The sequence below is a fragment of the Lonchura striata genome, chromosome 6 (genome assembly GCF_046129695.1).
Source record: "Lonchura striata isolate bLonStr1 chromosome 6, bLonStr1.mat, whole genome shotgun sequence".
NCBI lineage: Eukaryota > Metazoa > Chordata > Aves > Passeriformes > Estrildidae > Lonchura > Lonchura striata.
The window spans coordinates 55658308-55671712 of record NC_134608.1 but is presented as its reverse complement, the minus strand read 5'-3'; the positions used below and the strand labels follow the sequence as shown (position 1 = coordinate 55671712).

At 40.4% G+C, this 13405-nt stretch overlaps 1 protein-coding gene across 1 annotated transcript; it reads right to left on the bottom strand.

Annotated features, from left to right (window-relative positions):
* Nucleotides 1-5038: 5038 nt before the first annotated feature.
* On the bottom strand, nucleotides 5039-12063 carry DHCR7 (7-dehydrocholesterol reductase). Its single transcript, XM_021528541.2, has 8 exons — nucleotides 11979-12063; nucleotides 10978-11080; nucleotides 9935-10157; nucleotides 9308-9398; nucleotides 8448-8661; nucleotides 7796-8000; nucleotides 7119-7250; nucleotides 5039-6533 (listed from the first exon to the last, which is right to left on the bottom strand). The coding sequence occupies exons 2-8, from the start codon at nucleotides 11070-11072 to the stop codon at nucleotides 6069-6071; spliced, it is 1425 nt and encodes a 474-aa protein (XP_021384216.1). The 5' UTR covers nucleotides 11073-11080; nucleotides 11979-12063; the 3' UTR covers nucleotides 5039-6068.
* Between the last annotated feature and the right edge of the window lie 1342 nt (nucleotides 12064-13405).

The following is a 13405-nucleotide window of genomic DNA, read 5'->3' as shown; positions in this document are numbered from 1 at the left end:
TCAAGGCAGTCCCAGCCCCGGAGGGAGGCTGACGGGCTCTGCTCACGGCTGTCCCCAGCTGTCCCCAGCCCGCTGCTCAGCCCTGGAGCTGCTCTGGATCCGGGCTGTCCGTGCTGGAGCGCCCTGCTCCCCGCAGGGCCCTGCCCTAACCCACGCAGAGAGAGCCCTGCCGGCCAGAGTTTCCTTTTTTCCTTTGCGATCGCTGCGCGCTCAGCAGGGAAGGGCCGGGGCTGCTCTTGGGCCGGGGGCACTCGGGGCTCAGGCAAACCCAGCCCCGGCGCGTGGGGGTTCACAGAGCGAGCAGCTGCCGGGGCTCAGGAGCGCTCACGGCTCTTTGTTCCGAGGCAGCCGGAATTTCTGACCCCGGCCTTTATTTGGCTTTTCCAGCCCAGCGCCTTCGCTCGGCTCCGCTGCACCGAGGGGACTTTTGCTCAACGCCTCCTGTCAGAAGGTGCAAACTCTCCGTTCAGCCCACACAGCCCCAGCCCTGCCCTGCCAGCCCTTCCCCATCGTGCCCACACAGTTTCACTCAGGGCAGGCTCTCACTGACAGCCACAGAAACAGAAGTTATTTTATTTCATTCTTTTCCTGCTTAATGCCCGCGTCTTGTACTTGCACATCAATCCCAGCTTCTCCCGAGGCTGCAGATCAAATCTTTCAGTGTCTGTGGGAGTTTCTGGTTTTCCCATTCCCACGTCGCCCCTCTCTTTCTGTATTAAAAAAAAAATTACTCATGGATTTGTTAAGCATTTGTTGCATATATTAACATAAAGAAGATATTATCATTAGTAGTAGTATTATTATAATATAATAATATAATTAAAATGTATAATTTTGTTATAAGGTTTTTAAATTATGGTGTTAGATTTTATTTATTGTTATGTTTTATTACTTTTTCTTATTTTTGATATTTCTTAAAGTTGTACACTTTTATAAGTAGATTTTGTGTGATTAGATAAATTTATACATTTTATTAAATTTTTATATTTATGTTTGTGTGTTAATAAAAGAAAATCTATTGTTGTTTTTTTTGTAAAACTGTGTATTTAATATTTTTGATATTTGTTTAAAAGTTATTTAGTGTGAGGGATGTAGAATTAGATTGTTTATTTAGATAGTATTTTAATTGATTGAATTGTTTAAGTATTGTTGTTGAAGTAATAGGTGCTATAAAAAGTGATGCTACCATTTTTATTTTAAGTTTCAAGGCTTAAAATTACTTTTATATTTTGATTACTTTTGATGGATAAATTATTTTTTTGTTTTAAATTGGTAACTATTTTTATACTAAGAGTTAATAATGTAAGAGCTTTTTAATTATATGGATTATTTGTAATGTTTTTTATTGGTATATTAAGTAAGCAAGTAAAGAATGGATTTTTTTGAGTAGTGCTAGATAAATACAAAGTATTTAAACTTGAAACTTCAGTTAAAGTTACTTAAATGTTTGTTCTAGGTTGGTTAATTGGTAAAGTGATATAATTAAAAGTAAATAAAGTAAATAGAGTAGAAGTATAATATTTGATATAATTTTATAATTTGTAAGTTATTAAATAAGATTTTTATAATATTGATTTTTATATTTATAAAGAAACTTAAAGTTTATATATTTTGGTGGGTGTAGTACAAGATGTTAGGTGTAAGTTTCAATTCTTGTGTAATTTACATTTGTATTTACATAGTTGGGTTTTTGTACTTGTTGAAATATAAGTAAACTTTATGTTTTGATATGAGAAATAAAGTATTGTTTTGTTTTATAAAATTGTATAGAGATTTGCAAGATAAGTTATTATAATTTTTTAGTTATAAGTATGAAGAAATATAAGAGTAAAATAATGCATGTAGTAAAGAAGAAATTGATAATAATTAGGAATTACTTAGATAATATCTATAATTAGTAACATAGGTGAAATTATATAATTAGTAAGTATTAAAAGATTGTACATTATTTTAGAATTTATAACAGTTGGTAAATGTTAAATTAGTGGAAATTGGATAATTATGTGTGGATAATGATGGTTTAAGTTTTTTTTTATTTGTTATATTGATAAAGTTAAGTTGTTAAGTTAAAATTATTTGGGTTTTTGATGTAGAAAATATTTGGGTTTGTTGTTAATTATTTTATTTAGGTAGAGTTAGGGTTAGGTTATAGTTTAAATTTTAATTGGTGAATGTTACTTAATATATTTTATATAATGTTTTCAAAAATAGTAGTTAAGAGTAAAAATGTTAGGATTAAAGATTAATTACATTATTTAGTAATTGCATTTTTTACAAGTTTTTTTAGAATACAGATGCTTTGAATATAGTAAACTCTTCTTTTAAAGATTTGAAAGTGGTTATGCACAGGATTGTAAGTTTGGATTTGGATATTGAGAGTGTGAAGGTGGAGGAAATGTATGAGAGGTTGATTACTTAGTGTGAAACTTAGAAAAAGAAATTAATGTTGTAGTTGGATTTAATATTGAAGTGATTTTGTAATAACTGAGGAAAGTGATTAACAGTTTGGAGGAGGTTTTTAATGAAATATCTTGGTTTTAATCTTGAAAAATATTTAAAATTATGAGATAACAGGTTAAATTATAGAGTTAGTGTAGAGATTAGTTAGAGAGTTAACTTGGTTTAAGAGCTGTATAAGTAGAGAATAAAAAAGTAGGAATTAGAATTTTTTGTGTTTTTTAGATCATTTTATAAAGAGGTAATAAAGTATATGAAAGTTGGTTATAAATATAATAATATTTAATAAATATTGTTTAATATAAAAATTAATATATTTATATTGTATAATTATATATTAATATGTAAATGTTAAATATAAAATATTTAAATATTTATAAATATTAAAATATTAATATATTGATGTTATATAATTATATATATAATATATATATATATTAGTGTGGGTCTCAGATTCAGTCAAAGAAAGAAACTGAGAGTTTCTAGCCAGGCAAAAGCCTGGGAAAGAGCTGGAGAGAATGTAAATAATTCTTTATCTCTCTTGTTATTCACACTGTTTATAGTTAAGTTCTATCACTGTGCATCAAGCACTCTGCACCAATGCTGTGGGTTGTTTTCACTTCAGAACTAATGGAGTTGGTCCTTGTGGAGCTCTGTAAAAAGAGCAGTGTATTTTGAATAAATTGGAGTTTTACTCTCAGCAGCCTTCTGACTCAGAGTTCTCATTCCCGTCCTGCTTCGACGGCGACATCTTAGTAGTAAGTGTTTGAAGAAGTTAGGATAACTTTTAAAAATATTTATATATTAAGTAAATAGAGTAAAATTTTTAAATAGTATGATATTAATAATAATTGCTATTTTTGGTGTTACTTATAAAAGATAAAAAAGAGTAGAGATCATAATGAAGAACAGAATTTTTGATGAAATTGATGATATAATACACTATTTTTTTACTTCCGAATAGGTGTTTGTTAGTGTTTTCTTTTAGTTGTTTTAATTGGAGTAGTTTTATTTTTTTTAAGAAAATTAAGCATATACTGTATAGTTTAGATAAATGATATTTAATAAACTTTAGGATAAGTTATATTAAATAACATTTAAATTTAGACTGAATGAATTTTGATAGTAAGGAATAATAAACTTAATTTTAATAGATAAAAAGAAACTTGATGTATTTATTTAAATGTATTCACATTTAATTTTGTTTGATTTTATTAACACTTAACATATTGAATGTTATTATTTATATATATTTGAAGGTTTTTTAAGTCTTTTGGTTTTGGAGAAATTTTAGCTTGTTGAGTTATGATTATTACTTATATCTTTACAGGGTGGTTTTATTTATTGGGAGATATGTTTCTTAGTAAAAGATTTTTATTTATGTTACATTTCAAATGGTACTGATTTGTATAGTGGGTTTTTTGACTCCCATATACAAAGTAAAACCCCCCCTGTACAGGTGCTAAAACCCCGCTGTACAATACTAAAAAATTTTTCCCTCTAATTTGTAACTACTTTACTATACTATCTAACCCTTTGTGACTGCCTGTTCCACCTTCAAAGTCGGTAACTCATTCCATGGCTCAAACTCAAAATCTCAGCTGTTTCCAGCTGCCTGCCAGGGTCTTACCAAGGCCTGGAACCTCTAAAAGTGTCTGAGGGACATTTTGAGGTCCAACATTTGTATCCTTTAGTCACTCTGAAAGACAACCATGTAACAAGAAAAGAAATAGCTGAAGGAAAATTAGCAGTATTTTATTTGTCCTGAAACTAAGAATTAAGAACCTTAAATTTTTACAAACATGGTTTTATACAAACTGTAGGGAATGAAGTTTTCCATCTCCACTAAAGAAATGGATGTGGCTTACCCACGGCTGCAGTTCCCCCAAGGCTGTAATTGCTCTGCCAGGGGTTCATCCATGGCCGTGGCTCTCAGGTGCTCCAGCACGACCCCATGCACAGGCACTGATGTTTCGAGGGCGACCTGCTGAGCATGGCCGAATCCACAGCCACGGAGGCTTCAGGTTTATCCCTGGGCCACAATCCCTTCTTGGGCATGGACATAACCATGGCCACAGGTACTCTGAGAGATTCCTGCTCTGCCATGGGCTTATTCCCAGCCACTGATGCCTGCGGGTGTCCTGCTCCTGACCGGGCTTATTCACAGGTCACAGCTCCCTCGACTGGAGCTCACACTGGAGTTGCAGCAGCACAAAATCAGCAGCGATGCCCTGGCTGCCTGCCAGCCCAGGTGTGTCACCATGTCTGTCATCCATATCCCCAGGTACAGCACAGGGAGAAGAGAAACACTACAGCCAGCAGCAAAATCAAAATCAAACCCCTAACGAGCCCCATGACAAGCACAGGAGCCTGATGACTCAACAGCACCCACAGCTATAAATCCAATCCAGCACATTCCAGCCAAAGCTGTTCTTACCTCAAACCCTTCAAGCTCCATGTCAGGCACCAAAAAGGACTGCCATGGTTTAACCTCAGCTGGCAACTCAGCCCCACACAGCTGCTTGCTCACTCCCCCACAGTGGGATGTGGGAAGGAATCAGGAAAGGGAGAGAACTCACGCTTGAGATAAACATGGTTTAATAGGTAAAGGAAAAACTGCACACAAACAAAGCACAATAAGGGATCTACTCCCCACTTGCCACCTGCAGGCAGATGCTCAGGCATCTCCAGGAAAGTAGGGCTCCACCACATGTAATCGTGACTTGGAATGACAAATACCATCACTCCTGACATCCCCCCACTTCCTTCTTCCTCCGGCTTTATATGCTGAGCATGATGTCATATGGCCTGGGATATTCCTTGGGTCAGTTCGGGTCAGCTGTCTTGCCCTTGTCCCCTCCCAGCTTCTTGTGCTCACCCAGCCCACTCCCTGGTGGGTGGGGTGAGATGCAAAAAAAGGCCTTGATGCTGTGTAAACACTGCTCAGGAATAGTGAAAAGATCCCTGTGTTATCAACACTGTCTCAGTTCAAATCCAAAACTATGCCCATAGCTACTAGGAAAAAAATTAACTCTACTCCAGCCCAAGCAGCTCAGCCCAGTAGTTTCACAAAGTCTGGTTTCAGTAGCAAAATAAAACTCAGTTGGTCATGTTCTCTATTGTCAGGTGCTGAAAAGCACTAATTTATAAGTTTTCACTTCTGTTTTAGATTATAAGTTATTTCAAACCAGTTTCTTCAGTTCAATATTTCCACTGTTCATCTTTGACAATAAATCAACAATCAAACCTCTTTTGCAGCTGTTCTCAATTGCAGGTTCCGATGGCCACAAGCAGCTGCATCAGAAAACTTCTTTCCTAGAGAGATGACAGAACTCTTTTCTTCTCTCCTGAAGCACTGCAAACTGCTTCCAGAACCCTGCTAACATCAAGGGTAAGGCCACTTCCCAGCTTTGGGATTTCTCAGGAGTCTCAATACATGCATCTTTTCTTAAACTCCAAGTTAATTTGGGAATGGGGTGGTTCAGAGGGGTATTCCAATTGAAAGAGTCTTCTAAAAAAATGGGGTAGTTCAGTGCCTCACTTCAGTTACTTTAAACATGGCATGCTTGCATATTTCTTCTTTCTTCCTTCCCCTGCATCCTGGGTTAGCCTTAAAATATGCTGGGTAGGAGCCGGTAGGGCACTGCAGCAGTGTAGCGCTTCCAGTCCTTCCCATACTTGCTGCTGCAACGGTGCTCATCCCTGATGCAGCGGTGGGTGAGCAGAATGGTCATGTAAACGATGTAGAAGTAAGGCAGTATGTGCTCAAAGCCACAAGCCAGGCAATAGGCCAGCGAGCCCATCAGGTCTCCTGTGTAGTTGAAATGACGTGCCCAGCCCCAAAATCCCGAGGTCATCAGCTTGCTGTAGTACTTGGTGCCATCCACAGACATATAGGAGCACTCGATGTACTCAGGCTTCTTCCCCCAGATCCTGCAGTTGCCGTTGGTGCGACGGAACAGGTCCTTCTGGTGGTTGGTCGTTCTGAAGATGTAATAACCCAGCAAGCCCAACGTCAAGACCCCTACAGCATGAGCTGTGCACAGCTGGACAGGGTGGTAAACCAAGTACAGACCCTGAGGAGCACAAAAACAATCAGCCATTTACTTCCAACAGAGGATCAGCATGCCAGACCAATTCCTTGACTACAGTGATCCATAAGAGACTAGAAGAAGGGAGCAGAACAATCTACTGCAATAGTAAAACTGCACTAAACTTTCAGAAAACTCTGCATCCTAGAGTTTCTTTTTCTCGCTCCAAAATTGCACTTTGTGAAACAAGAAGAGAGAAGTTGCAAGGATGCAAACTGGACAGAAGGAAAACCTAAGGAACAAAACCCAAACAAACCACCACTAACCAAAAGACCCTCAACAAGCAGGAGTAAAAAGAAAGGAAACAAAGAATTTAGAAAAGTACACAGCCACAATTGTCAATGACAGAAAACAGGCAAAAAAGAAGGGCAGGCGAGGTAAAGATGTCAAATCCATGCAGGGACAGGAAGCCTTCCTATAGGAGAATTGTTACAAAGAATATTGAAATAATTTCTTAAGAGTGGGACTACATAGAAACACTTCAGGTACAAATTAAACTGGCTAGAAAGAATGTTTCTGGAAAGTTTCACTCCTGTTAGCCCAAATACACAGTGTATTACATATTTTTACCTGCAAAGTGTAGAGGTAAGGCAACCAAACACAGTCTCCCCAGCCCAAATACCATCCAAAATGATCATGGCAGATATCAATGGTTTTCAAGTACCAGGCTTCATTCCAAAAGAAGTCCAGAACATAAATACCCTGCAACAGAATAATTTTACATTAATTACAGAGCACTGTCAGCAGTAACCCTGTTTAACAGCATTAGCCTAATGTCTGTGCTGCCATATGTTATGATTTCAAAATTCATTGGTGTTTTCATGTTAGCACTTCAAAACCAGACATTTCTGGACACGGTTAAGAAGAACTATCTCTCTATAATCTCTCTAGACCGATAAAGCAATCTCTCTATCTCTATAATCTCTCTAGACAGATAAAGCAATAGGATGACTAAGGCAAGTGTACAACTCAAGGACAAACACTTGGGAAGTGAACTCACAACTGACCCTGATTTCATTCAGCTTAGAGTCACAGGGTTACAAAGAGGAGGGATAGAACTTCTACTGAGCAGGCTTCCATTTACACAGATCAGGGAATAAATGCAAAGAAGTCCCATCACTGAATGAGCTTGTTTCAGGCCATGAAAAAATGCTTCAGTCTCATTTTTCCATGGAAGGAGTTTTTTTCCTTACTTTCATACTAGCTTATTTCCAAACTTGTTTCTTAATGTCCTCCTCAGAATTTACCTGGAGCACATTGACAAGGATCATGGAGTTTGTCACTTCACCATACAGCTCCTGCTGTTTGGCAGCAAAGGAAAGGTTGATTAGAGTCCAGGCCACAATCCCAGGGCGCCCATTGAAGAACAGCTTGAAATCAAACCACTTCCCTATTCGAGGGTTAAATTCAATCCCCATCATATAGTCATAAAAGAAGTTGCCAGTGAATTTGCTGTAAAAAAAATGAGAAATGCACACAGTTATATACAAATACAGGCAATTGCTATTCTGACTACACAATTCAGTTTAATTTGATGTAGTGATAATAAAAATCATAAAACCATGTAACGTCATGCAAGGTAACACAAACTGACCTGACCAAAGTTTTACATCAGTAGACATAAATTGTAGAATTTTAGAGGTGCCTGAGTTTACTCTTGTTAACACTTCTGAACAGTCTAACTATTCTTAGGATGGGTATATCTGTGACACTGGGGCTGCCAAACCCATGGTATGCAGCATGAAACACAAGGGATCATGCTGGTGAAGCAAAGAATCACTGCCATACACTCTCTGTGCCAGTGAAATGTACTCTGTCGTACAATTTATATATCTGATTTTTATTTAACGATTTTAATCTCTGATACCTAGTATTCTCTCACTACTAAAATCCACATACCAGTCTTTTGCATTGGTAGGGAAAAAGTAGCCTTTGATCATTGCAAAGGTGGACACTGCATATCCCAAGATATTGGCACACCACAGGAGAGGAATCCAGTTGTCAAAAATGATGGTAGGTGAGAAGAAGTGGAAGTAAGAAGCATTTGCAAACCAAAGCACATGGGTAATGATCCAGGCCTGAAGTCCATTGATTTCATATTTGTTCATGACACCTAGAATGTGAAGAAAAAATGGAGTGTTAGTTACCCTGCACTAATACAGCTTTTAATTAATATGGGTATGCACAGAATACACAGAAGCTCAATCAAGTGCTCATGAAATGACCTCTTTCTCCTCATCTCCTAATACCTTGAGGCAATTTTCTGAAAGTTCCATTAGACTCTGCTGTACCCATCATGCTTTGTTAGGCTAAGTTTTTCTCCTCACAAACTGAATTTAGACTTTCCCCACAACTGACTAGAGTAACAAGCCACCAATAACAGTTCACATCACACACTTTGTCTAAGTCCCTTGGGTTAATGGAGCTTGAGCAGATCAAACTATCTTGTCAAATACCAGCAATAATACACTGACAATTTTAAATGCCACAGCTATCAACCAGTACTTTTCCATTGCTGGTGTGGTGCCTACCAGATCAACAGTTTTATTAATTATAAGAGATAGAAATGCTACAACTTATTCTAAAAGATGGCCTAGATTGCTTTCTAGTTTTGTTTGAACTGAACATGTGAGGAAGGTGAGAGCATTTATATCGACGTTTCCTCTGGTTACACATGGGTTTATTAAAGACTCTAAGAACAGAAATACTATCATTTCAGAAACTTGCATGGTGTGCACGTATTCCAGGGAAGACCTTACCAGCAGGGGTGATAGCACCTTCTTGTACACCTCCTACATATCCAGAGAGAAATTTATGGCAGAAATCAGGAATGGACACGTACAAAAACACCTAAAAGGGAGAAAATGTATTCACAGTAAATACAGACAAGACAAAACTCCTCAAAACACTATCACTTACATACATATACCAAATATAACATTTCTCTTAAGTTTCTAGTAAGTATTGGGTAGGCCAAAATGGCAATATTTAGCTGTTGTGATTTTAGACTATTCTACAGCTCTAAAGATGTATTTCATGTAAGGCTGTCATCCCTTTTTGGTGGGGAGGCAGGACAGTTGGTAACTACATTCAGATCCTTGTCCTTTTATTTTGTTTTTCATGTATTAATTTAAAACAAATGGGTAGTGTTGTTATATAGCTGCTTTTTCTTAAGAAACCTCACTAAGGAATATGTCTGTATATTCCCATTTTACTTATTTTCCAAGCATGTAGGCTTCATTTGGAATCCAAAACACCTTTGAAATTTTGGAACGCCAAAGAGTAAATGCCAGTGCAACATTCCACCATCCTTTGTGCAAAAGGATTCATCCAATAGCTGTGGAAGAAACCAAACACGGCATCCAGATCATAACTCAATAATGTACCTGGAAAGCGACCCAGATGGAATAAATGGCAGCAGCCCTATAGGTAAGCATGGGAGTCCTGTTCCAGATTTCAGACAGATGCTTATTCCCTGTGAGCAAGTCCAGCAGTGGATCAGTCAGAGAGCACTGGTACTGGGCACAGGACATGATGAAGTAATACACAATCAGTGGTGCAAACGTAAGCAGGAAAAGGATGCTTGCCAGGGAAAACCAGTCCACCTCCCTGTAATCCAAAACAGAGCATTTTGTTTCCCCAGGTTTCAGGCAGATGAGTTACATCAGACAATTTTTTCAGTGCACCTTCTAGACTTAACTGGATGAAAACTGAAAATGCGTTCAGGGCACAGACATGTCTGGGGGTCAAACAGCCATAAAAAGCTCAGCACAGAACATACTTTGCCACAAACTGCACTAAAACTATGCTTGTTGATCAGAGCAAGAGATTAGATAGAATCTGCCCTCCAAAAAACAGATTATTATTACAGACCTCACATTTCTTGATGGCTCTAACTGGTGGAGTATTCGGTTGGAAGTGATAATGGAATCCCTAGAACATTATGCACGGTTTGGAAACTTGGAAAAGACAGACCTTGGACAGCCATATGTTGAATTTTCTGTGCCACTGTTGCTGTTCCCAGCTGCAGTACAATGCCCTACTAATACCTGCCCAACTCCTTGGGAACTGGGATATGAGTCATAAATCTTGCAACAGCAGGACTTGTCAGCTGGGAATGCCACAGATGTCAGAATCTTTATTTCCTTGAAGGAACAAGACATGTTATCAATTCTTATTATTTGCTTTCGTTTTTTTGCAAGGAGTGTGTTTTAACCCAAACCATCTTGGAAAACTCTCTGCCATAAAAAACTTGAAGAACTCTTCTTCAGCTCCTGTTGCTACAACAAATTACCCGTGAGCCTTCCAGAGCAGGGCAACACAAAAATCTGTTATTAACAGAGGGAAGTTTAAAAGGAATACAGCATCTCTAAGAGTAAGAATGAAATTAGAAATACAAGGACTACTTAGGATCATTAGCTTCTCTCACCATGCTCTTCCCCACTGGCCTTGAGATGCTTTATAATTTTGCATGTTTTGGTGTTTTATTTCTTCAGCAAGTTTTTTCTCCTGATGGGCTACCATGATGTCCTCTAGGAAAGAAAATACGAATTCTATTAGTCCAGCTGGTTCTCAATAGTTCTCATGCCTCTACAAGAGAATCTCAAATAAAAGTTACTAAAATCTATTATATAAACTTCAGACCACACAAAATTTAGGGGTGGAGGACAGGAAGCAAAAATTTTCACCATTTAATTCCTTATGAACTTGCATTCAGCAAAACTTAATCAAAACACTGATATCAAAGTAATCCATTAAACTACTTGCTAACTGGGAATTTCTTTTAGGATACATAAATAATAAATCACTTATTACATGTAGATGCAAAAGGAAAAAAACATGTTTCACCACACTGCCCTAAGCCTTTGTAACTTAACTGCCTTTTTTTAATTTGAGAAATTGCTACTGCTGTAACATTATCTGTATGGGACCTTGTCAGCTGAATACTTTTGCTCAGAGTCCTTGCTCCATATATGTCATTTCCACCATAGAAAACAAGATAAAATCCATCTGAGTAAAAAATCAGTGGAAATGGAGAATGATTTACCTGGCACCACTTAACTCTCAGTGCAACATGCTTTGTATCGTTCTGATCAAACACTTATGCTAAAGAAAATCATCCTATAATCGGAACTATGGACTGACATCCCGGCTCTATGTGCCTCATCACGGTGAACCCGATCCATTATCTGCACATGGACTGAGCCTGGCCATTCCCTCTGCATCCACCTGTTCCAACAGCGAAAAATTCCCACGCATCTAATGGGAATCTCCCCTACCTCGCCTTTAGGCCATTTCCTTTAGTCCTCCCCTCCTAGGCTTCTTTCCACTAGCCATGCGGGGGGAAGGGGGCTCGTCGGTCCCTGTGCCCACACGGCTGACTGCCTTCCCGGCCCAGTGCCCGACACGGTAAGGAACGAACGCACTCACCTAGGGAGCCGGGGCCGCTCTCCCACCACGGCTCGCCGCCGCGCCGCGCCGCGGCCGCTCCGCCTCCGCCGCACCTGCGGCCCCTCGGGCGGCACCGGCCCCGCCCCCGCCTCACGGCCTCAGCCAATCCCCGCCGGGCCCCGCCCGTCCCGCCGCTCCCCATTGGTGGCGCGGGCTCGTCCCATGGGCCGAGCGCGGGCTCCGCCCCCCGCCCGGGACGCGCGCTCCGTCGGGAACGCGGGCCGGGGGCAGCGCCTCTGGAGTGGGAGCGGTCTCCAGGGAAATAGGGTGCACCTGCGCTGGGGTGGCAACGTGGAGCCCCTAAGCCAATCTGGGCCGCCTTGAGTCGGTATTAAACTCTCCACGTTCCACTGTTCTCTGCAATTTCCAGTGGTCCCGCAGGAAAAGACCTGGGGGTGCTGGCTGAGAGCTTCTGAACACAAGGTGTGCCCAGGTGGCCAAGAAGGATGATGGCATCCTGGCATGTGTCAGCAGTAGTGTGGCTAGCAGGACCAGGGCAGTGACTGTCCCCCTGTTCTGGGCACTGCTGAGGCCCTACCTTGAATTGTGGGGTCAGTTTTGGGCACCTTAATCCAAGACATTGAGTTGCTGGAGTGTGTCCAGAAAAGGGAATGGATCTGAGGGGAGGGAGGAGGGGATGAGGTCTCAGCCTGGAGAAAAGGAGGGGATCTTACACATTACAACCCCCTGAAGGGAGGCTGTAGCCTGTAAGCCCTTCTTCCAAATGACAAGCGACAAGAGAAGAGGAAATGGCTTCAAATTGCACCAAGGCTCAGACATAAGGAGTTTCTTCATGGAAAGTGCTGGCAGGCATTGGAACAGACTGCCCAGAGAGGTGGTCGAGTCACCATTGCTGGAGGTAAAGGCCGTGTGTATGTGGCACTTGGGGATATGCTTTAGTGGCGTGCTTGGCAGTGCTGGATTTGTGGTTGGGCTCAATGATCTTATAGGTCTTTCCCAACCTAAATTATTCTGATTCTAGTACAGAAAGAAATTAGAATCCCGTGTGAAAGGCGGCTCACAGCAGCTAAATATGTGACAAGGGACATAAGAGAGGAGATTGGACTTTGAAGAAGTCAGCCTCTCTGGGGTCAGCACCCTGAGAGCTGTCGAGAAGATGCTGAAATGAGAACCACACAGAAGGTTGCACCCTGTTCCAGTTATCTTCATTCAGCACCCGCACTCTGAACTCGGTTTGAGGGACACTTCTTTAAATAAGCTGCAGGGCTAAGAAACAAGTTAAGGCTGCATTCCCGTTATTCAAGGCTCTGGGGAGATAAAACCGCCGAAGGTGCGTAAGGGAGCGCAGCAGCGCCGGAGGAGCCACAGCGCGGGTGGACACCGGGTCTGCAAGGATCCAGCGCTTGAAGCACTGGCGGTACACGTGCTGCTGCCGGGGCCGGGGG